General features: G+C 41.0%; 1 protein-coding gene across 1 annotated transcript; it reads left to right on the forward strand.

The window, feature by feature from the left end:
- The first annotated feature begins 347 nt into the window (after nt 1–347).
- Nucleotides 348–16,723, forward strand: exoc3l2a (exocyst complex component 3-like 2a). Its single transcript, XM_082549858.1, has 13 exons — nt 348–531; nt 2,908–3,479; nt 5,319–5,542; nt 5,979–6,726; nt 6,814–6,928; nt 7,013–7,123; nt 7,203–7,303; nt 7,423–7,533; nt 7,628–7,763; nt 10,861–10,983; nt 11,087–11,242; nt 12,545–12,666; nt 15,358–16,723. Exons 2-13 carry the CDS (start codon nt 2,932–2,934, stop codon nt 15,671–15,673), a joined length of 2,811 nt encoding a protein of 936 aa, XP_082405984.1. The 5' UTR covers nt 348–531; nt 2,908–2,931; the 3' UTR covers nt 15,674–16,723.
- The last annotated feature ends 5,599 nt before the right edge of the window (nt 16,724–22,322 follow it).

A 22,322-nucleotide genomic window follows, 5' to 3' on the forward strand; every position in this document is an offset into this window, starting at 1 on the left:
CGTAAAACTTTGCAGTAATGCAAAGACGTTCAAGTAAGAGTGCAAGAACGGGACTTTTCCCTCATGGCTGTTGACAATGAATAATCCGCATTTTACGTTTTCTACTGAAGCCACACTCACAAACACAGAGAGAATGTAGAGATATTCACAACCGTAGAACAAAACATGGGGATGTGTTGTCCTCCTTCACCTTAAGGTCAATACAATTAGTGTAATTAATTACACTTGGGGCCCAAGGTGCGGGGGCTGATCAGGACAGGGTGGTGGTGGGGTGGGGGTCTGTGGTGTGTGTGTGGGGGGCAGAAAGGACGGGACAAGCCTTTCCTCAGGAAAACATATCACCTTCAACCACAATAGGGTAAACCGCAGGAAATCAGGAAACCGCAGGCAGCAACATTGCTCTCTTGAGTCAGTGAGGACTTTCAGACACGCTCTCACACTCATCACAGACACTCTACAGCCGGGCAGCTCATTTAGCCAACACACTCCAGGATGACATTGGACTGAAACACAGCAAGGCATCGTCATCAGGTAAGTCTGATCCTCTGCAATCATCTATTATTTCATACTGAGTGTTTCCGTTGTGATAGAGATTTAAGTTCAAATGATTGTTTTTATGTGGAAATCATTGTGTTTGGCTGTTTTTCACCACCTCTGTCTGTAACATATATACTTAAAGTTGGGTAGTCATTTTTGTGTTTAGAAAAAAACCCCAAACTGATTCACCGTTCCTCCTTTACTTTTTTCATTTTTGGAAGAGTTTCCCTATCCTGGCTAATTACACAAACAAACAAACAAACAAACAAATAAATAAACAGCTTAGAAAAATCAAGAAAGAATATCAAGGAAAAAAAATCATACACAGTTCATATTTGATCAACCCACCAGTTGCTAAGTGTAATACAATGCTGATGTCTGGCTTTTGAGCGTTTGCCAGTCACACTGATTTTATGAACTTTGAGGTCATCTTCTTAAAAAAGACACAACTGATAAATACCATCCCTGCTCGTCTACTTTCTTCATCAGGAACATTCAGTATTATTTTTCCATCTAGACACTAAAGGATTCAAATGCCAAAGCATCACAGTAACCATCTCAACTCGAGTCACTGTTCTGAATTTTTACTAACAAAAGATCAATTGTTGTCACTGTCTGGAGTTTGGCTGTTTCTGTTGGCAGGAACAAAGATGAACAAACAAAAGGAGAACTCTCTTTCACTGCCATCAAAGCAAAAAAAAAATAAAAATTGTTCCCCTGCTACTATTTGTTCTATTCAATGTCATTATTTAAAAATGAAGTCCATATAACGAGTAAAAACTGACTGAAATGAGCTTGGCATGATACCGTACAAACTTTAATCACTATTAAAGCACCTAAAGTATTTTTTCAGCATCGCATGCGGTATGAAACTAAACACTGTTTCTTGTTCTTGATCATGAAGCAGTAGCCTCTCATTATAGTGGAAGTGAAACAAAGTATACTTACTGAATTAATGAAAAAGTACAAATGAAAGAAAAACATACTCCTGGGTTCCAAAAAAGTAACCACCACATCTGACCACAAGTAATCATATGAAATATTATGACCACATCATAAGGCAAAAAAACACAATAATGAAAAACAGCCAAAGCAGAAAAAATGGAGAGTCAGACAAAAACAGCAATCTACTGTAGGCCTGGTGTTAATATAATGTTGAGTCAGCAGGGGGTGCTTTTTGCCTTCAGTACTTTTTAAGATTCTGTAAAAATTTGCTCATTGAATATGCAACGCATGAGAGCAGACAATTTTATGTTTTCTACGTATAACAGCACAATGACTTGATTTTTTTTAAAAACTGGAAGTGGAAAAACAATCTTTAGATACCTTTAATAGGTAGTAAAGTTACTTAAGCACTTAAGAACTAGCTGTCCTGTTTCTCACCGATATCCCACCCAGGGCTGTGTGCAGTCTTGCATATATTAGCCAATACATATCACCTGAACAGCACCTTAGCTTCTTTTCTCTAAGTCTTGTTCGGGGGATGAAACGGCATTCTTCAAAAGGATATTCCAGCACTAGAGAGCACAATAACAGCACTGCTATAGGATATACACTACCCATTGTGTTGCGTTCTTCTTACTATGAAGGTCAAATATATTTCACATGAAAGTATTCAGGGAGCTCTAATGCCCTATTGTTGTCGCTTTGGCTTTTTGTCACTCCCACCAGGACAGAAATGTTTCATAGAGGGATAAAGGTGAACATTTTGCTCTGATGTGCAGTGACAATTCCCTACAAGGCGACGAGTGGCTCCAGAACTTTGTCAATAACTTGCCCACCGCAGAGTCACCAGATCCCATCACTTTAAGGATCAAAAGTTCTACTTTTTTCCTTTAATTTGTCACATACTCGTATATTTGAAACTAATGTGACACCACCTGGATTCTCGGTATGAAACGGACTATTTGTGTTTCCCTGGAAACTGTTTTGTCACTAAGGTGTAAATCGGGGCCAAGAAGAACAGCAAAAACTCAGTTTCATCACCTTATATTAGAACTGAAAAAACGTCACAAACCAACTCTTATATAAAAAATGTCATTAAAAGTTATTTTAACTTTCAGTTTAAAATGAGTTCACTTATAAGTAGTTTGAAATGAAACCTCTGATCCAGGACTGTTTCTGAATTCTTTGGGGCATGAAATTATATTATTTTGCTCTTATCTTGGTAGGTTAAAGCCCGGGTATGTCTGGTACTCATGTCCTAGTTAATGTTAACTGTGGGTAATGTTGACAGATCTCTGTAGGTTGTGTTTTATCCCAGTTGTTTCATCCTAAGTATTTCCATAGAATTACAAACACAAATCTAAATTAAAAGAAAAAGAAAAGAAACATTTTTCCTAGATCTTACACATTATCTTTGTTTTGCAGTTTGTTAACGTATTAAATGCAACCATGCCCATTCTGAAGAAACTCCCGGGAAGATCCAAGAGCTGCCACGAGTTCCCCAGAGTGAACGGTGAACTGATTCTGCCTCGCCTAGACTTAGACATCAGGGACTTGAACGAGCTCAAGGACCTGAAGGAGCTTAATGAACTGAAGGATCTAAACAAGAACCTGAACCCCTTTGAGGATGTGGACCTGGATGATGATGATGACAGGAACAGAGGTGACATGGGCCTCATTATGGGGGAGGTCAAGGGTAACCTCCAGCTGAAGTCGTCCTGTGATGGTGAAGAGGAGGAGAACGAGGTAAATGCTGGGAAACACGGGGCAGGGAATCCTAAAGTGAAGCCACTGCGGGGGACCCTTGAGCGGATCTGTGGAGTGTCTCCCCTTAAGACCCTTGGAAAATTGGGAAAGGGGCTTCGCATATCAGGACGGAGTGTATGGGGGAACAGCACCCCACACTACAGCCCTGGAGATTCAAATACACTACCAGCAGAGAAAGAGAAAAGAAAAGGACTACGCAGGAGCTCAGAGGGAATAATGACCCTGCTTCGGTGAGGAGAGATTTGGAGTAGAAAGAAAGCAGTTTTTAAACAATTTAACCTGTGGTACAGTTGTGGTTTGACGTTTACATTCACTCATCATTGACCTAAATGTTCTTTTTTCCAGGTGTAATCATTGTGCAGCATGCTTTTGCACTTTGAGTATACAAGTTTGAATTGACATTGGATTTTGTCACATCCACACAGGGCCAAACGTATACATATAGGCTAAAATATATTCATACACTCACTTGAATCTTTTAATAGGTGACACTGAAGGTCCACTGAATGTCTTTTAACTTGCCGAGGCCTACTAACTTCTCATTAGTGATCACCATTGACTACAACTGGTACTTTATCTTTGTCAGCACAAAAAGGATGTGTTTCACAGCTCACAGCACACATGGGATTAACTAATACTCATAACAATGGGAAAATCCAGAGAAGTCTGTGGGAAAAGATGATTAATAAGAACTCTAAATTTACGTAAATTTAAGCTGGGAAGGTGTCTTAGTCATTTCCACAAAACTGCAGATTCTGAGCTCATCATTTGAAGGAGTTATACCCAAGCACAAGTTCTAAAAATAAAAATTGGCTAGAATATTCAGAAACATCCCTAACCATAACCCAGAAAAACTGCTGGCATAACTGTCAGTGAAGCAAGTTTTACATTTCAGGGTTAATCCATTTGTAGAAATTTGTAGCTCCCTATGTGGACGAGCCAAATGCCTTGTGGGAAAGTTTTATTGTCAGACGAGACAAGACTGAGTCACAGTTAAAAGAGGTACGTTTGGAAGAGGCTTTCAAACCTGTGCCAGTGTTCAGCGTTCAGCATTGGTAAGCTACTGTTTGCTTTGAGTGCTCGAGTAGAGTAGAAAACCACTACATAAGAACCAGTCCATTTACCATCTACCAAATTAGGCAGACGCTTTAAACCTTGACATAACTGGGTGATCCAATGGGGCAATAATGTAAAAACGCACATTAAAATGGTTCTGGAATAGGCTAATATTAAGCTTCTGGCATGGCCTTCCCAAATCCCAGACCTCAACCCCGTTGAAAAATTCTGGACTATGCTGGATTTGTGCCAGGAAACCAACCAATTTAAATAAAATTTTTACTAATTCTGCCAAGAGTACAGGTCAAATATCCAGCAAGAATTATGCCAGGAGCTTGTCGGTGATCAGAAGTTCAGGCACAACTATCTAAGCAACAAATATTAGTGGGGGCATCTGTATTTCTTTAAGCCTGTATGTACCTTTGACCCTGTGTGGATTAGAGAAAATCCAAAACGAAAGAAAATTTGTGCAAACAATTTTTGGTTAATTTTTAAGTCATTGAAGATGTAGGACTGGAAAAAGAACATTTCAAAGAAATCAAGCCCCCAAATTACCGTGATATTCACAGCCATGTAAATTCTGATGACAACTGTATGTCACTTATGTGAAGCAACTCTATGCTCATTGGACTCATATGATGCTTTTGATTGCATTAAAAAATTGTTTTTCAGCGACTGAGAATAAAAGTCCTGTTTACTGGTCAGTGACAGAATAACATATAGTGCCCTTATTTCCTAAGCGGTTGTGTAATTTGCTGTGGTAACTTGTTGATCTAAGGAACCTCTTTTGTTTTTCAGTGGCATGTTGTGTACTTGCTGTCCTCACTCAATGGGACTATTTTTAGACGAGGTAGCCACACACGGCAGCAACACTGTGAATGTGTGGCACTCAAAGCACAGGTTTTCCTAGGAACTCCGTACAGGACAATACAAACCTCATGCACTCATTAAAGTCCTTGCATCATTTAGGGCCATGATTTATGCTCTTTGTCATTGCTGTGGATGTTCTGCAGCTTCACTGGTCGACGGAAGGAGGAGCGCAGAGAAAGCCTGCCCTGTGGAGACCTGAGCGTAGGCAACGAGGTAGAGACTTCCAGGCGATCATCCTTCCTCAGGATGGTCAGTCTGGGCAAGCTAAAGAGGGAATCCATGTCAGACAAGGCATCCCAAGAGGCGGAGGAGGAAATGGAGGAGGAGGCAGAGGATCCAGTAGTGAAAACCAGAGAGCCCCTCTCAGGTAATAATTAAGAAGTCGATAAAAAAAAATTTCTTTCCAAGTGACCCTGTAGACTTTAGCAAAGAATCTACATTACATTAGTTAATATTTCAGGTCAAATTTCAACAGCAGTTGTTGAAACCTAGACAACCCTCTGATGGGGTTAAAACTTTTCACTTGGGAGCCACTGCGCTCACTTACCATCAGGCTGAAAAGGAGAGGAAGTAGGGTCAGAAATGTTCCCCAGCTTCCTCTAGATAATTCAGTCCAGCTACTGTTTGGAGACTCCGGCAGGGAATTTTATCAGGAACAGAGGAATGTGCAGACAAACCTGCAAAAAACAGGCGAGTTTGTCAGCCAGGTACATGCACAGCTGCTGAATGAGATACGTGCATTAACATATTTGTCACTAAACCTATTACCTCTAAACTTGTGTTTCTCTTCTGGTTTCCCACAGTTCTGGAGATCTTACAGCTGGTCAATCACAGGGACCTTCTCCTGGCTGACACACACATTCAGGAACTGGAGCGAGAGTGTGAGCTCCTGTCTCTCCTGCCAAACACAACTCCTCCTACCCTTACTCCTACCCTGTGTCCCAGTACTCCACCCAGCATGTTGTGTTTGTCCTCTTCCTTTGATGAGTCCCTCAGCTCTAATGCGACTTTGGACTCAAGCCGGAGAAAAGCTAAGGATGTGGAGCTCCTGTATGAAGCCCTTCAGAAGGAGATGTGGGATGTGGTGCGGGAGTCACTCCGTCAGCCTAGTGCTGGCCCCAACCTTGGTCTGGTGGTGCTGGTAATCCAGCAGGAGGAGCATGCTGATGCTGCCTGGGCTCTGAGGGAGGAGACTAAGCCAGAGCAAGAGGTCCCCCGCATCCAGCCCAGCCAGCGTCCCCGGCGACTGAAGATGAAGTGGAGGCAGGCTGTAGCGGAGGCTGCAGACTGGAGCCTGCCACATCAGGTAGACACCCAAGCAGGCCAGTTGGCCTCATACCTGGAGCGCCTGAAGTGTCGAATGGTGGATGATCTGGATGCAGCGAGAAGGAACGCTATATCCATTTACCCAGAGGAGTTTGCAGCCTTCCAGGTGTATGTGGAAAGTTACCATCGAGCTGTGGCCAAACGTCTTCGCACTATTACCAGTGGCCCACTGCAGATCACAGACGTATACTCACTACTTGACTGGTTCTACAACATCTACAACAGGTTGGTAATGATTGCCTGCTCCAATAACGACACACACAACAAGCTTTTATTCCTAGTTAAATTTTTACATTAATTCTTTCCCACCAGGGATGTCCTAGGAACAATCGGGACCACCACACCCATCAACTACAGCACACTGGATGGTATTCTGCCTCAAGAGACAGTGGATAGGCTGGAACAAGACTGCATTAGTGTAGTCAGGGTGAGAAAAGAGTGTTTGAATGTCTGTTGCTGGGAAAATGTGGATAAGCGATGCATTTAAATTTCCTGCTTTTTCAATTTTCAGGATAAGGTGACAACAGAGCTGATCCATGTGCTTGATGAAGAGGAGAGGCGGTGGGCCCAGACTTTGCACATAGAGGAGTATCAGTCTCACCTAGCATGCTCAGTAATCCAGGTACAAAGCCGTACTATTTCAGTAACATTTTCCTTGAATGAAACCTCTGTCTTATCACTCATGTCTTTTAAAATTTCAGAGGGTAAAGGTGGATTTGGACAGATCTACATCTGTGAACCAGTTTCTAGGAGCAAGAGTGGCTCGCTGCAGTCTCATTGGATTGGCTGACTTCATTTACAGGTGTGTGGACAGTAGTTTAAGGTTATAGCTGTTAAATCATATCTATATATCTATCTACTGAGAAAGAGAGAGAGAGTATTTGCATTCAAAGTGTTCTCATAAAACCTCTATGCATTCAGTTTCCAGAGGAAGGTGGAGATGTTTCATGACAGTCAGGCAGAATTTGGAGACCGAGGAGATGGATATGTGTCAAGGACTATAGCTCTGGTTAACTGCTGCCCTCCTCTCAGGTTGGCAAAGATCAGTGAAACTTCATATCTGAAAATTTTCTAAAAGAGCTACAGAAACTAAACTGACATGTCATATTTCTTGTGTAATGTGTAGATCCTTTGTGGACCGCTGCAGGCAGTGTGACCCACAGGGCAGTGAGGAATCTGCGCAGAAAGCCAACTCCTCATTGGACAGGATCATCAACCAGTCAGTGAGGGTGCTGACTGACAGGCTATTTGACCACATCAGAGTGAGTAGGACAGTGGCAAGATTCATCTGAGCCATTAAAGATGGTTTTCTGGAAACATAATTACGATCATGACCCAGATGTGCTGTGCTTAACAAATTTATGAGAGCATCACCCAATAATAATAATAATAATAATAATAATAATAATAATAATAATACATTTTATTTAAAAATAGCGCCTTTCAAAGCACCCAAGGACACTGTACAACAGATAAAAACACAAAAACTGGAAATATACACAATAATAAGAATAACAGATAAAAGTTAAGAGCATACAGAGGTTTAAACATAAGCAATTTTAAACAGATGAGTTTTGAGGGTGGACTTAAAAAGAGGGAATGAACTAATAATGTTCCACAGCTACCCTAAATTAACAGTACTGTAATGGTAATCGGCAAAATTATTGTGTGTGTCACTGCAATGGTTGCTCCAGTATGCACAAGCTCTTCAATAAAATTATATTTTAATGCTAAAATATAATTTTTTTTTTTTATCAAAGAATTTTTCAATTTACTGTACAAAAAGAAAAAAACATTAAAGCACATTATTATTTATCAGGTTAAGATACAAAATTACAGTTATTTACTTGCATTCCTGAACAGAAAAATAGTTTTAGTGGTTGAAGGTTATGCTTTTGGTACAAAGCACAAATTCATTTCATTAAGTTTACTTATTATTAGTTCTGAACAAGTTTCTGGCAGATTTGTGTTCATGACAGGTAAGCTAAAACAAAACAGTATTTTTTTGTAGCTAAGTTTCTGGTCACATACTTGTGTCTTTTATTATTTTGATAATACACCGAATTATATGGAGAACTTACATGTAATACATGAAAAGTCAGTATTTGGGCAGAAGTGTTTTGTGTACACACAGCTGTTTAGTGTATCGTTAGCTGTTTCGTTAGCTGTTTCGTTAGCTGTATCATTAGCTGTTTCGTTAGCTGTTTCGACAAAAACAGCTAATAAATACAACTGTCCAACGTGATGATGATAATAATGATAATAATAATAAACAATGAGTATAAAGTACAGTCTTTACCTCATTCCTATATCTGAAATTTCAAGTAATAAAACCATCCACACTAATTCAGTTAAAAGGACTAGATGTTACAGCCCCTGATAATGCATTGTTTTTGATGGAGAGACTCTTGAGGGATGGCTAGGGTTGCCAACTCCCTGAAAAATAAATAAGGGACACCTCGTGGCCAGGGCCGGGCGACCCAGTTGTCTTCACCCTTCCCAGTGTGGTGAATTTTCTAGCTCTTTTTTTGTGTGTGAAATTATTTTTTTAACCCTTTGACTTGAATTTGATTTAAGTAGATGTGTATTCTTTGTGATATGAACACATGTGAAACAAATGATCATTTAGCCATTTATTTTTAGCTCAAAATGACAACATTAACACAATAAAACAGGTCTCCTTCTTAAACAGAAGCCTGTCATGCTTAACTTTTGAGAATATAAGTAAATCTTTCTTTAAAAGAACTCTGTCCTGCTTAACTTAAAATAATAGAAAACAATAGAAAGAAAAACATTCTTGTAACAGTGCACATTTAGTGCATTTAGTACAATTGGCTTCAGTTGAAATATTATTTCAGCTTTTCTAATGCTAATCAGCTGCTCCTGTTTGTAAACCCGCTTGTTCCCATGATTACGCATCTTAACTCATCATCATTATTCATCTATGTATTACTTTTATGTATTAGTCATCTATTTGTTGTAATCATCTATCCTTGCAGTTGTTTATTACACAAAATAAATTATATTATCACACTTCTGGCCACATAGCGCTGATATTCACTGCACATGCCCATATTAACTTTTTCCAGCCAGGTGTTTTCCTTTTCCCATTCTTCCCTTTGTCTGAGGGGAACAAACATTGCTGCTCTAACGCTGGGCTTACACCGTGCGGTTTTAGGCCCATTTTGAGCCGATTTTTGAGTGATCGGACCGATTTTGGCCTTCATCGTGCATCGTGTAGTATACGTGGGGTAACGAGAAGTGATTAACACCTCACGACCAGCTCCCGATCATCAATCGCTCGTGAGGTTCTCACCACAGCCGCTCACACTGCTCGCGCGCAAACACGTAAACGTTGGTGTAAAAGATGGAGCAGCACGGCTGTGCAGCGTGTGATCTGGACACAAGCGATGGAGGCACAACTTGTAGAACTTTGGAAAGCTCATCCGAGCCTTTTCGATGTGGCATCACAAAATTATCACGACCACAACAACCGTGAAAACAGTTGGATTTACACTGCTGCTCAATCACAGCTGCCTGATGAGTGTTTTTCATTAGCAATTTAGCAAAGTTGATGGTGGTGGTTTGTGTGTCTGTGTGAGTGAAAGACAGAGCGACAGATTTTCTGTTATAACCTTCATGTTATGGAGGCACAGTGTGAGCACTCAGGTCGCATCAGAGCATCGGGCGGTATAGTGTGAGACCTGCATCGTGACCTACCAACTTCTAACCCCTGCGAGTCAACCGTACAGTTTGAGCAGGTGCTGAATAACGTGACTGAAAAAATCGCACAGTGTTTGCCCAGCTTTAGGTGTACTGTCGTCCGAGACTTGCACCGCAGAGTCGGCGTTTGTTTCCCTGTTGGCCATGCTTCTTGTTGTGGTCATCTGTTGTCTTCCGGTATTTTCTCCGTAAGCGACCTTTCCTCGACCAATGAGATGAGCGGTAATCTGAATTGTCATACTCGAATTGTCATAAGTGTGCTGTCAGCTCATTGGTCACAAAGCAGGAGAGGGGCTGGGAATTATGTTTTCAAACAAAGCGTTAATTCCATTAAAAGTTATAGACTACTTTTGATTCTCACTGTATTACGGGACAAAGTGCGTCCCTTATTAGCTCAATACGGGACGTGTACTTTTGTTTCGAAATACGGGACGATTCCGTATTTTAAGGGACGGTTGGCAACCCTAGGGATGGCTGTTATGAGGAAAGGCAGCCCAGAAACTTTGCCAGCAGCCCACGTCGTTGTGTGCTCACTTTCAGTCTTTTACCCAGGCTAATCTGCTGTTTTCCTTCCTTGGTTAGGTTTACCAAACCTAAATCTGTTCTTAATCTGTACTTTGTCTGTTGCCTTTCTAGCCCTTCTTTGACAAACTGATGAAGAGAAAGTGGCTGAACAACACAGAGGCCTTCGAGGCTATTGAAGCCAGTATTAAACAGCATTTCAAGAAATTTAGAAGGATGGACTCTCCACCCTATCAGGTCAATACACGTTTGAAATGGTAGTCGATAACATTTTCAATGTATAAAGGTATGAAACTATATAAAACTATAGCTAATCTACAATTGCTGTTATGACTGACAGACACTGGTGGGTGAGGTGCACCGGCGGGTCCTAGTGGAGTATGTGAGAGCCATTATGAGGGGACGCCTCATGTGCACATCCTCCAAGATGAGGAAGAGGATGGCTTTCCGCCTGCAAGATGAGGCCAAGCAGCTCAAAGGACTCTTTAAGGATCTGGTAAGTCTGGTCTGCAGACACAAAACATTTTTTTTATTAGACTGTGTTAGTGTGGAAAAGAAAATTATATTTTAGAGTGCTAATGGTCTCCAAATATGGAGAAGGAAATTTACAGAGTCCAAGACACAAGTAGTGGTTATGTTTCCGGGGAGCACAAACCGATCCAAAGTGCTGATTCTCAAAAACTTGGAATGGGGAGGGGGAAAGAGTGTGCCGGCTGTGACTGGAGCCTGACCCTGGAATTTCCTAGGTCAGGAATAACTCAGACAGTGTTGATACAGGACTGAGCTCTGAAAAATGGCTGCCGTCAGTGAAATGGAGAGGGATGAACCGGGCTTACGTTAGCACTTGCCAAAGTGGGGAAGAGGGAGTCAAACAACGAGGCCTGACGGCATGGCATTTGCCCCCTTTCTATCTACAAGTTCAAACAAGTGTCCGTCACCTCAGCTGACAACAGGAAGCTGCTGTGTTCGGAGGAAACTTCCTGTTCCTGTCAGCTGGCGCACTTTGATGTGGCTCTGGAATGGCCTTGATGGCCTTTTTCGCTGAGGAGTGGGATGAAGTTTCTGTGGAAACTGGGAACTTAGGAGCATTGGGGGGAGGATGAGTTTTTAACGACCACCAAAAAAAGACGTTGTTATTTTTAGTGAGTGGCAAGCAACCTCTCTTTTCCTCAGTGTTCCTGAGAAAAAAACAAGAACTGGGAAAGCAGAGGTTGAGGTCTGGTATTCACTAATCAAATTCCTAAGTGTTTGGCCTCCAGAGGCATTAACCTGTGCTTCCTCTGTGGGTTTCATTGTTCACTAAACTGCTTGTCACTTCTTGCCTGAAAAACACATTAAGACTTAAGAAGAGGTCATTTGGATGGGCAATGATAATAAATAAGTGGAACTCGCGTCTTCTTGCAGTCCATTTCTTCTCATTCTGTCCATCCAATGTCTCGTCTCTCGCTCACTGTTTTTCTTTGAAAAAGATGTCTGCAGAATCTTTTATGACTTTTATATCTAACAATACATTACCATTAGATGTGCAAGGATGCCAGCCTTTAGCCTTTTATGTGTTTTGAAATTTCATCCACTGTATTTGAGGTATTTTAGGTGTAATCACCAGAACTAAGTGCCCAAACGACATTATAAGTTCAAACAAAAGCACAGCTGTCCAACTTGACAGATTTATATTTATTTATGTAGCGTGCTTGCATTTATATGCTACTTTTGTAGTCTTACTGACGTTCAAAGTACTTGATTTATCTTGTAGTCCTGAGTTTCCTGTGAATGAATTGTCGCCTCTTCTCTGCCTCAGGAATCGAGCTCCTCCTGGTTGGACAGCATCATCTGTCACCTTGCTGACATCATTCTCCTGGAGGACACGCCCTCCATCCAAATGGAGGTGGCTGTCCTGGTGAAAGAATTTCCAGATATACGGTAAGGATTCCCCCCCCCCCTCACAAATGAACAGTCTTGAAATGTTACAACCAGGAAACATCTATAAGACAGATGCTCTCTGCACTGGTCCCTCCCAAAGGTCCTATATTCTTTTATGCTTACGGCTACACATTCGCTGTGTTGTTTTTGGCACTGCGCTAAAACAAGAAAAATGTAAGCCTGCATATGTTGTTTTGTTGCAATGGATCAAAACAAGGAAAAGGAGCGCGGAAACATATCTACATTAACTTTGCTATTTTTGGAGCGGTGCGGGTCTGTTTTGAGAATGGATGAAGCAGACAAGCCTCTGGGGGGGAGTTCCAGCCTGTTTGTGCACAGATTAAGACTCACATTAGTGACGGTTTTCGACCTAATGCACGTGACGCATAACCCTCCAAGGAACAGACAGGAAGCTGCTGCCGAATACTTCCTGTTCCTGCCATCCTGCAGGAGACAGACTGGTGCCACTCTTTGAGTCAGAGAGAGAAAGGTGTGGAAGAGAAGAGAAAAAGTAGCAGTTCAGACCTAGAGACACATTAACTTGCTGCATTTCTTTGTACCTTATGACAGACCCGCAAGTCAATGCAGGATTTCCCGAGTCTTTTATTTATCTACCTTAAGAGTCACATTGTGCACATACGGCTGTGTCTACATATTGTGGATAAAAAGTATGAAAAAATCCAATGATAAATAAAATACAGTGCTTAACAATTTTATTAGATCACCACCCAATGTAAGGTTTATGCCACAGCTGCTGGTAGTTATCAAAATCATTTTCTCATTTACAGTGGGGCAAAAAAGTATTTAGTCAGCCACCGATCGTGCAAGTTCCCCCACCTAAAATGATGACAGAGGTCAGTAATTTGCACCAGAGGTACACTTCAACTGTGAGAGACAGAATGTGGAAAAAAAATCCATGAATCCACATGGTAGGATTTGTAAAGAATTTATTCGTAAATTAGGGTGGAAAATAAGTATTTGGTCAATAACAAAAATACAACTCAATACTTTGTAACATAACCTTTGTTGGCAATAACAGAGGTCAAACGTTTACTATAGGTCTTTACCAGGTTTGCACACACAGTAGCTGGTATTTTGGCCCATTCCTCCATGCAGATCTTCTCGAGAGCAGTGATGTTTTGGGGCTGTCGCCGAGCAACACGGACTTTCAACTCCCGCCACAGATTTTCTATGGGGTTGAGGTCTGGAGACTGGCTAGGCCACTCCAGGACTTTCAAATGCTTCTTACGGAGCCACTCCTTTGTTGCCCGGGCGGTGTGTTTTGGATCATTGTCATGTTGGAAGACCCAGCCTCGTTTCATCTTCAAAGTTCTCACTGATGGAAGGAGGTTTTGGCTCAAAATCTCACGATACATGGCCCCATTCATTCTGTCCTTAAGACGGATCAGTCGTCCTGTCCCCTTGGCAGAAAAACAGCCCCATAGCATGATGTTTCCACCCCCATGCTTCACAGTAGGTATGGTGTTCTTGGGATGCAACTCAGTATTCTTCTTCCTCCAAACACGACGAGTTGAGTTTATACCAAAAAGTTCTACTTTGGTTTCATCTGACCACATGACATTCTCCCAATCCTCTGCTGTATCATCCATGTGCTCTCTGGCAAACTTCAGACGGGCCTGGACATGCACTGGCTTCAGCAGCGGAACACGTCTGGCACTGCGGGATTTGATTCCCTGCCGTTGTAGTGTGTTACTGATGGTGACCTTTGTTACTTTGGTCCCAGCTCTCTGCAGGTCATTCACCAGGTCCCCCCGTGTGGTTCTGGGATCTTTGCTCACCGTTCTCATGATCATTTTGACCCCACGGGATGAGATCTTGTGTGGAGCCCCAGATCGTGGGAGATTATCAGTGGTCTTGTATGTCTTCCATTTTCTGATGATTGCTCCCACAGTTGATTTTTTCACACCAAGCTGCTTGCCTATTGTAGATTCACTCTTCCCAGTCTGGTGCAGGTCTACAATACTTTTCCTGGTGTCCTTCGAAAGCTCTTTGGTCTTGGCCATGGCGGAGTTTGGAGTCTGACTGTTTGAGGCTGTGGACAAGTGTCTTTTATACAGATGATGAGTTCAAACAGGTGCCATTCATACAGGTAACGAGTGGGGGACAGAAAAGCTTCTTACAGAAGACGTTACAGGTCTGTGAGAGCCAGAGATTTTCCTTGTTTGAGGTGACCAAATACTTATTTTCCACCCTAATTTACGAATAAATTCTTTACAAATCCTACCATGTGGATTCATGGATTTTTTTTTTTCACATTCTGTCTCTCACAGTTGAAGTGTACCTCTGGTGCAAATTACTGACCTCTGTCATCATTTTAAGTGGGGGAACTTGCACAATCGGTGGCTGACTAAATACTTTTTTGCCCCACTGTAGTTTTTTATTCTGTAATGTTTACATACACAAGTGCTTCTTGTTTTTACCTTATTCAGTGTTAGTTTAAGTTTAAATGAAGCTTGTAAATTTAAGTAGGCCCAATATGATTTAAAACCATCGCCATGCAAAATTTTAGACGGGCACTGAATTTTCTGTCCTTCCCAGAAGTGAACACAGTGACTCAGAGAAAATGACCGTTACTCGGCGTCATGGCACTTCTTAACAACACCACACAGATCTAATTTCCGATTCATACCCATTTATCCTTCGTCCTCCCTGTATCCTTCCTCTTTGCAGGAAGAAGCATGTCTCCACCCTGCTGAATGTTCGAGGGATGATGCGGCAGGCAGAGCGACAGGAGATCCTCAATGTCGTCAAAGATTTTGAATGCAGCAGCGCCCTCATGTGCCGGGACCACGCCCTCTTTTCCGATATTCCCATCACCTCAGAGGTGCACTGCATCAGCCTGGGTTTCCTCCGCCTCGCCATGACCGTCTCCAACTGGTTCTCAGAGCACCGGCCAAGACGGAGAGGCAGAGTAAGCATCAGGAACGCTACACCTCAGCCTGCAGAGAATAAGGAAGATGCGACTAAACTTCACAGAGAAGACTAGCCACTAGTGTTTGTGCTAGGAGAGTAGTCACAGGCATACTGCGAAGATGAGATGTACATGCACCTTGACCAAAACTGATTTTGTCACCAGCCACTTAAAAAAAACCTCAGGTACTGCACATACTGTACATCCTCAGTGACAATTCTCCATTTCCTCGTGTTCGCTTTTGCTTTAACGATGAAACAAACTGTGTATTTTAATAACTCACCATGATTTACAGTACTTTGCTGTTTATTTACACCTCTACAGAAGTAAACAAAAAAGAATATATCCTCTGAATGTAACATCATGTTCATTAGTTTTTCAGCCTTTATTTCTTAATTGTCATTGCACAAAAAACTTCAATATGATTTACAATGTCTGCTCTTCAGCATATATTTACCCAATGATATATACCCTTTCTCTGGTATATAGAGCATATGGATGTACAGTACTGTGCATAAAAAGTTAAAGACACTTGCTGTTGTTTAGCTGTTTGCTTCTTATCCAGATACCTGATCTGTTAAAAAGTCATTCTGCTGCGTGCAATTAGGCCAATATGATGCTGGCTTTAGTGATAAGAAAAACAAAGGGTCCTGAACATTTGGACCTAATCTGGGATCATTCTGACACTTACCGATATAACTGGCAAATGTTGTGAGTGTTACAAATGTGGATATAAGATAAAGTGGACCTGTGGCTGAGCTGCAGAAGTCACATTTGCACCAAATCCAATGAGGTGGGTCAGATTTGGGCCAAACATTCATTGCTATATATAACATGAAAGAAGTCATAAAATAACTGTGGCAAGGTCTCCAAGATCCTTTGATCAAACAAAAGTGGTGCAGTTTTATTGGTGTTTTTTCATGACTGCACTTTGAATTAAACTAATACAGAAAAATGCAAAATTGCTTTATTTTCTTCAAAACATCCTCCATTTGCATTTTACTTTTACAATGTTTTCTTAGTACTGCATATTAATTTTATGGAAATCTGTTGTGTCACTGTGAATGAAATGGATCTATTGCTGGAAACATAATAAAAGCCCATTGACTGGGTCGAGTAAAGTGATTCAGCAGCTCTGTCATTGTGGGTTCAAATTCTGTTTTGCATTTCAGGTAAAAAATCAGCAGTACTGTATAAACATACAGAGAGTGCAAAAAATAGTGTAGAAGGAACCCTCGCTGCATCATGGGAAACCCCACGGCAGCCTAAGCCTATTGCAGCGTCACTAAGGAATGGTTCAGAATCACCTGATCCATCACTAACTATCGGTTTGATCAAAAACAAAAGTTTCAAAAGCAGTGACGGTGAATTTTCTGAATCCAAACCGGGAGCCGGTCCCACAGACGGCTTAATAATGCTCGGCTTATAACTAAACTTTTATCAAATCTAGGAACCGCACGTAAGCCACCAGTCTGAGAACAAGGTGCTCTGTTAGGAAAATAAGGTGTTGTGTGACCTTTCAGAGCCTGAGTGTGCGGGGAAAGGTTTCAAATTCACCTGTGAATTTAACAGAGAGCCAATGAAAAGAAGCTAATATGGGAAACACATGGTTTCTTTTTATAGCTCCAATTCTGGATTAACTGAAGACTTTTCAGGGACCTGTTAGAGTGATCTGGTATTAAGGAAGCAGAGGAGTCGTGCCTAGAAGGTTATTTACTGGCACCTCAAAAACCCGTGGTACATGGCCTGATAATAAAGATGAGTTAATCATGTTTACAATTGAAGGATTAATTAATGGTGGAACTTTATTAAGCAGCAGGGATGGGGTCTAAAAGACACAATGATGGTTTTTAGGAAGAAATGATTGAAGTTAGCTTGTTCTTGGATTGGTCTAATAAAATATCATCATTTATCATAACAGAGCACTAAGTTAGACTTTAAAAAGTCTGAGAAATCCAATAGAAATTGAGTAACTGTTAGAATGGATATGCTTTTAGTCAGTTACTCTGCCAGCTTCTAACTTTAGGTGCTGTGACCCCTGATCACCGGAGGGTCAGACATGCTGTCTAGCACTATGTTAAACAATACATACCAAGTGGTACTCTGACAAACAGGCACTGGACCGACACACAATCTATGTAGCCAACGCATATACGCCCACCTACACATAAAGTCTTTGTTGTTTATCTTAAGAGTAAGGCTGCTTTGTTCAGTAAACAGAGCTTTAAATATGGAGCTCAAGAACAACGACTGCACTGTCTTGCAACAAGAAGGGTCATCCAACCCGGGGCCAACAACGGGATGTTTTTTACTAAACAAAGATTTCCTGTTGTCCGCTGAGGTGCCAACGGATGCTTTTATTGGAGCCAAGTTTACGTTATGCACTAGGAGGGAACTTCCCTTCTGCTGCTGCCGCTGAGCTTTTTCATGTCTGAGCTGCTCGTGGGCTTACCATAACAAAGTTGGCCAGCCCCAGCAGGGGTCATTCTACATGCCGACCTCTCAGAGGATCTGTATTTGAATTCTGAATGAGTGGCCGTGTGCTTTGAAATAACTTGGGAGGTTTGCCGTGAGCGTGTGGGATTTCACAGCAGGTGGTGGGATATATTTATTTGAAAAGCATGGAACTGCAGATGTTTGGCCATCTCCATGTCCCCTTACCGCAGTAAGGTCAGTGTAGTAAAGGGTGGTCACACAACACGATCCAGCAAGTTTATTTTAAGTGCTTTTGGTAAATTTACATTCACATATAAGCTTGCTGCTTCACATTGATTCATTTCAATTTCTGATCATTAGAAATTATTAGTAATTATTCAATAATAACCATGTATTCCATTTGGAAATATTGACAGAAAACAACACATTTAGTCCTGCAGACATGTTTTCAGATAAAAAGTAAGAATCCTCTCCACTCTGCCACTAACCTCACAGTAGAACAGTCTTTGTCACTACTATTAATGCAGCTCTCAAATCAGCTTTTTATACTCCCTGCTATGGTTTCCATGTATTGATCAGTGGTAAAGATATTTCTTACTGTGTTGATTTGTTGCGCATTTTCAAAAAGGTATTTTCAACCAGACAACTGTGGCTCATAAGATATTTGGTCATTTTTGTACCATTGCCTCATTGTGTGGGAAAATCCATTAGAGTCAAGTAGATCAGCACTCAGACCAACAACCATGCCACTTTCACTCACCTTTCTTCCTGATGTTCAGTTTGAACATCAGCAGCTTGTTTTGACAGGTGTAAGTAATAAAGTGGCTGCTGAATGTGTGCAGTGTGACTTTATTGGACTGTACAGTAGTTAGTGGTATGCTCTCCGATTGCATACATTTGCCTTTTCTGTTTTCTGATCTGTAAGTATAGTAAAAAAATAAAAAGTCTTAAAACAGTGGTTTTATTATAAAACCAAATAACTCTAAAATGATAATATAGAAAATAGTAACAGCACTATTACTACTGCCCGTCTGACAGTCATGTTGGAGTGTGATGAAGCAAGGACACAAATGTAGAGGTGGAGAGAGAAGGAGCATTAGTAAATAAATACTGGGCCATTTATTAAGGCTAGTATAAGTAGATGGTGGCAAAACAATGTTCAACTAAACACTAGAGCTCCATGAAAAATACTAGGAATGAGGAATTACAAATAGACAGAGTAAAGACAACAGTATGACATAAGAAGGACAAAGGGAGGGCAAAAGCTATATATACACACAAAAGGCTAATTAGGGGACTGAGGAACAGGTGGGTAAACACACAGCAAGGGATAAGGGGATAAAGGAAAAAAAAAAACTCTAAAGGCAAGATATAAGGGACAGAAGACTGCCAAAATAAAACAGGAAGTAATACACTGTGAACACTGCAATAGTTACACCCTTTTTATACACGCTCTTTTCTACTCTGGAATATTCTTGTCAATTTTCTTGTCAATATATATATATATATATATATATATATATATATATATATATATATATATATATATATTAGGGGTGCAACGATATTCGTATCGATATTGAACCGTTCGATACAGTGCTTTCGGTTCGGTACGCATATGTATCGAACAATACAACATTTGTAATTTATTTTATCAATTTTCCTTCTGACGATGCTGTCTGTGTTGAGCGCTCAGTGAATCTGTGTTCGACTACTCTGCCTAGGCTGCACTGTCCAGCGCAGATCCCCTGAGCGCTCCACACAGACAGCATAGTCAGAAGGAAGAGCACAGGGCAAGCTAGCGAGACAGAAGTAAGCTCTCCCTGCAACAGGCAAATTGAACCTCATTCAGATCTGGCGTTTGGAATTATTTTGGTTTTCATGTGACGTATGACCCTGAAGGTAAGCGAGTCATGGACTAAAGTAAAACAGTATGTTGGATGTGCCATGCAATGCTCAATTACATGGGTGGGAACTAGTGTGTTAGCGCAGTTAGCTCGTTAACGTGTTGGCCGTCTAGCCCCATGCACGGAGCGATCGGCGGTAGCTCGTTAACGGAGATTTGCCGTGTTGTGGCGTTAAGGTCATTTCAACGAGATTAACCTGAAAGCACTAGTGGGAACACATCGAATATGACTGCACATTTACGCCGACATCATCCTAGTGCAAAGACAAGTGGAAGCAGACAAAAAAAAGCAAGCATGCTACTAACTTTAGCCAAGTCATTTAGACAGCTGTTAGCACATGATTCTCCTTATGCTGCTGAGAATATAGCCCAGAAGAAGCGGATAGTATAGCTTTTATTTTGGAAAGAGCCATTTCTCTGTAATAAACTCTCTTTTCCAAAGATGAGTGATTCCTCAATCAGATACAGGGCTTGCAATATCGCTAGCCCGACGTCCCGGGGCTAGCGATCTTTTCAGTCGGGCTACCAAAATCTATCTCTTCCCTGCCCGTCGGGCTATTGTAGGAAAAATATATGTCAATGCTTTTGCATTCTTTCAGAAATGTAGCTGGGTAATTATGTCATTGGCATCGGTGAGCCACTGTCAATATGTGACATATTGAAGTTGCGTTTGAATTTGCGCTTGTTTTTTTGCTTTCACTTTGCAATCGTGCGAACTGTGTATAGAGAGCGACAGCACTGATCTGTGAGTGATGATAATTTGTGCACCAATTCCTCTGACATCGTCTTATTAATCGTTAGCTTACTATGCAAACATGACAAGTGAAATCTCCCGCAGCAAGCTTAAACATGCGAGAGGTTGATCGCGCAGAGAATCGCTGAGCTTATGTGAGTGAGTGTGTAAAAGCATTTCAGTTCTGCTGAGCCAAATAAGACAGGTCAGGGTGAAGAAGTGACAGCCAAAGAAAAGCTTACCACAAAACGGAAAAGTTATGACAAATCAGACTATAAGGCAAAAAGAAAGTGCAGCTTTATGGTTTCATGGACAAAATAATTTCTGTGGCTGCAATATGACGAGCTAAATAACCAGGGCTGCACATAAGTGGTCCGCAGGTGCGCATTCGCTGTCAAAATAAAAAACACGCACAAGGGTTAGGGTTAAATTTAAAAACTGTACTTTTGAGTTAAAATATATATTTATAATTTTAATAAATGACAAATTAAAAATGCATGAACATTTTTTTTGTATCGAAAAAATATCGAACCGTGACACCAAAGTATCGAACCGAACCGTGAATTTTGTGTATCGTTGCACCCCTAATATATATATATATATATATATATATATATATATATATATATATATATATATATATATATATAGCATATATATCTTAATGCTATTTCTTAAATGTGTAAAATCTGTAACATAATGTTACATAATGTTTGGAGTTTAGTCTGTTACTGTTAAGTATTCTGATTCTGATTGTTTCAGGATGAGCTGCCATTATCCAATGACACATCTGCTTACCTGCATCTTTTGCTCTTTTCTTCTCCTCTTCCTTTCTCTTTTTTCTAAACTGAGCACCTGATGGCTTTGAACTTTTCTTGTCCAAACCTCCATTGGTTTTAATTTTGCACTCCAGTATGAACAATCACCCCCCAACCTGAGGATCACCACAACATAACCTCATAGACCTACACCTTAGTTCACAGAATCACTTTGTCTAGTGTTTATTTCTGAGATTTCGCACAACCCAGGATTCAAATCATGAATACATAATGGGCTTGGATTTACAATATTATAAATGAAATGTGCTCTGTTTGGAAGCAGCCGGCCCCCTTCCCCTTTCGATGGGTTGTGTGTGAGACTTTAAATCATCAAATATAAATTTTAAATTGTTATTGATCCCTTCACCCCTCGTCCTAAAGTGTATATTTATTTTCTTACTCTAATTATATTTATTGTTTGTTTACTTGCACTGTTGTAACTGGAGCCTCGTCTTCTCGTCTCTCTATATACTGGACTGTATGTAGCGGAGATGACAATAAAGTTTACTTTGACTTCAGCCGCAAGCAGGCCAGGGGCGATTCTAGAATCACAGGTTTGGGGGTGCTGAGCACCCAGAGAGCTGCCCATCCAGGCAAGATAAACTTTATTCGTCACAATGAGACTTCTTCCCTGTCTCTGTCAGTCCCTGCATCCTTAAATGTCTCCAGTTGTCCTGAGTTCCCTCTGACTGTCTCCTTGGTGCATTTAAACCTCTGTTCCTCCCTCTTCGTCTCCGTCATCAGTCATCATAATTTTACCATCTCTGTGCAAGTCTGCAAATTTCTTTATTAAATCATAACATTCTTAAATTCATCAAGTCTCTCTGTGCC

The sequence above is a fragment of the Aulonocara stuartgranti genome (assembly GCF_965226115.1).
Source record: "Aulonocara stuartgranti genome assembly, chromosome: 10".
In the NCBI taxonomy this organism is placed as follows: domain Eukaryota; kingdom Metazoa; phylum Chordata; class Actinopteri; order Cichliformes; family Cichlidae; genus Aulonocara; species Aulonocara stuartgranti.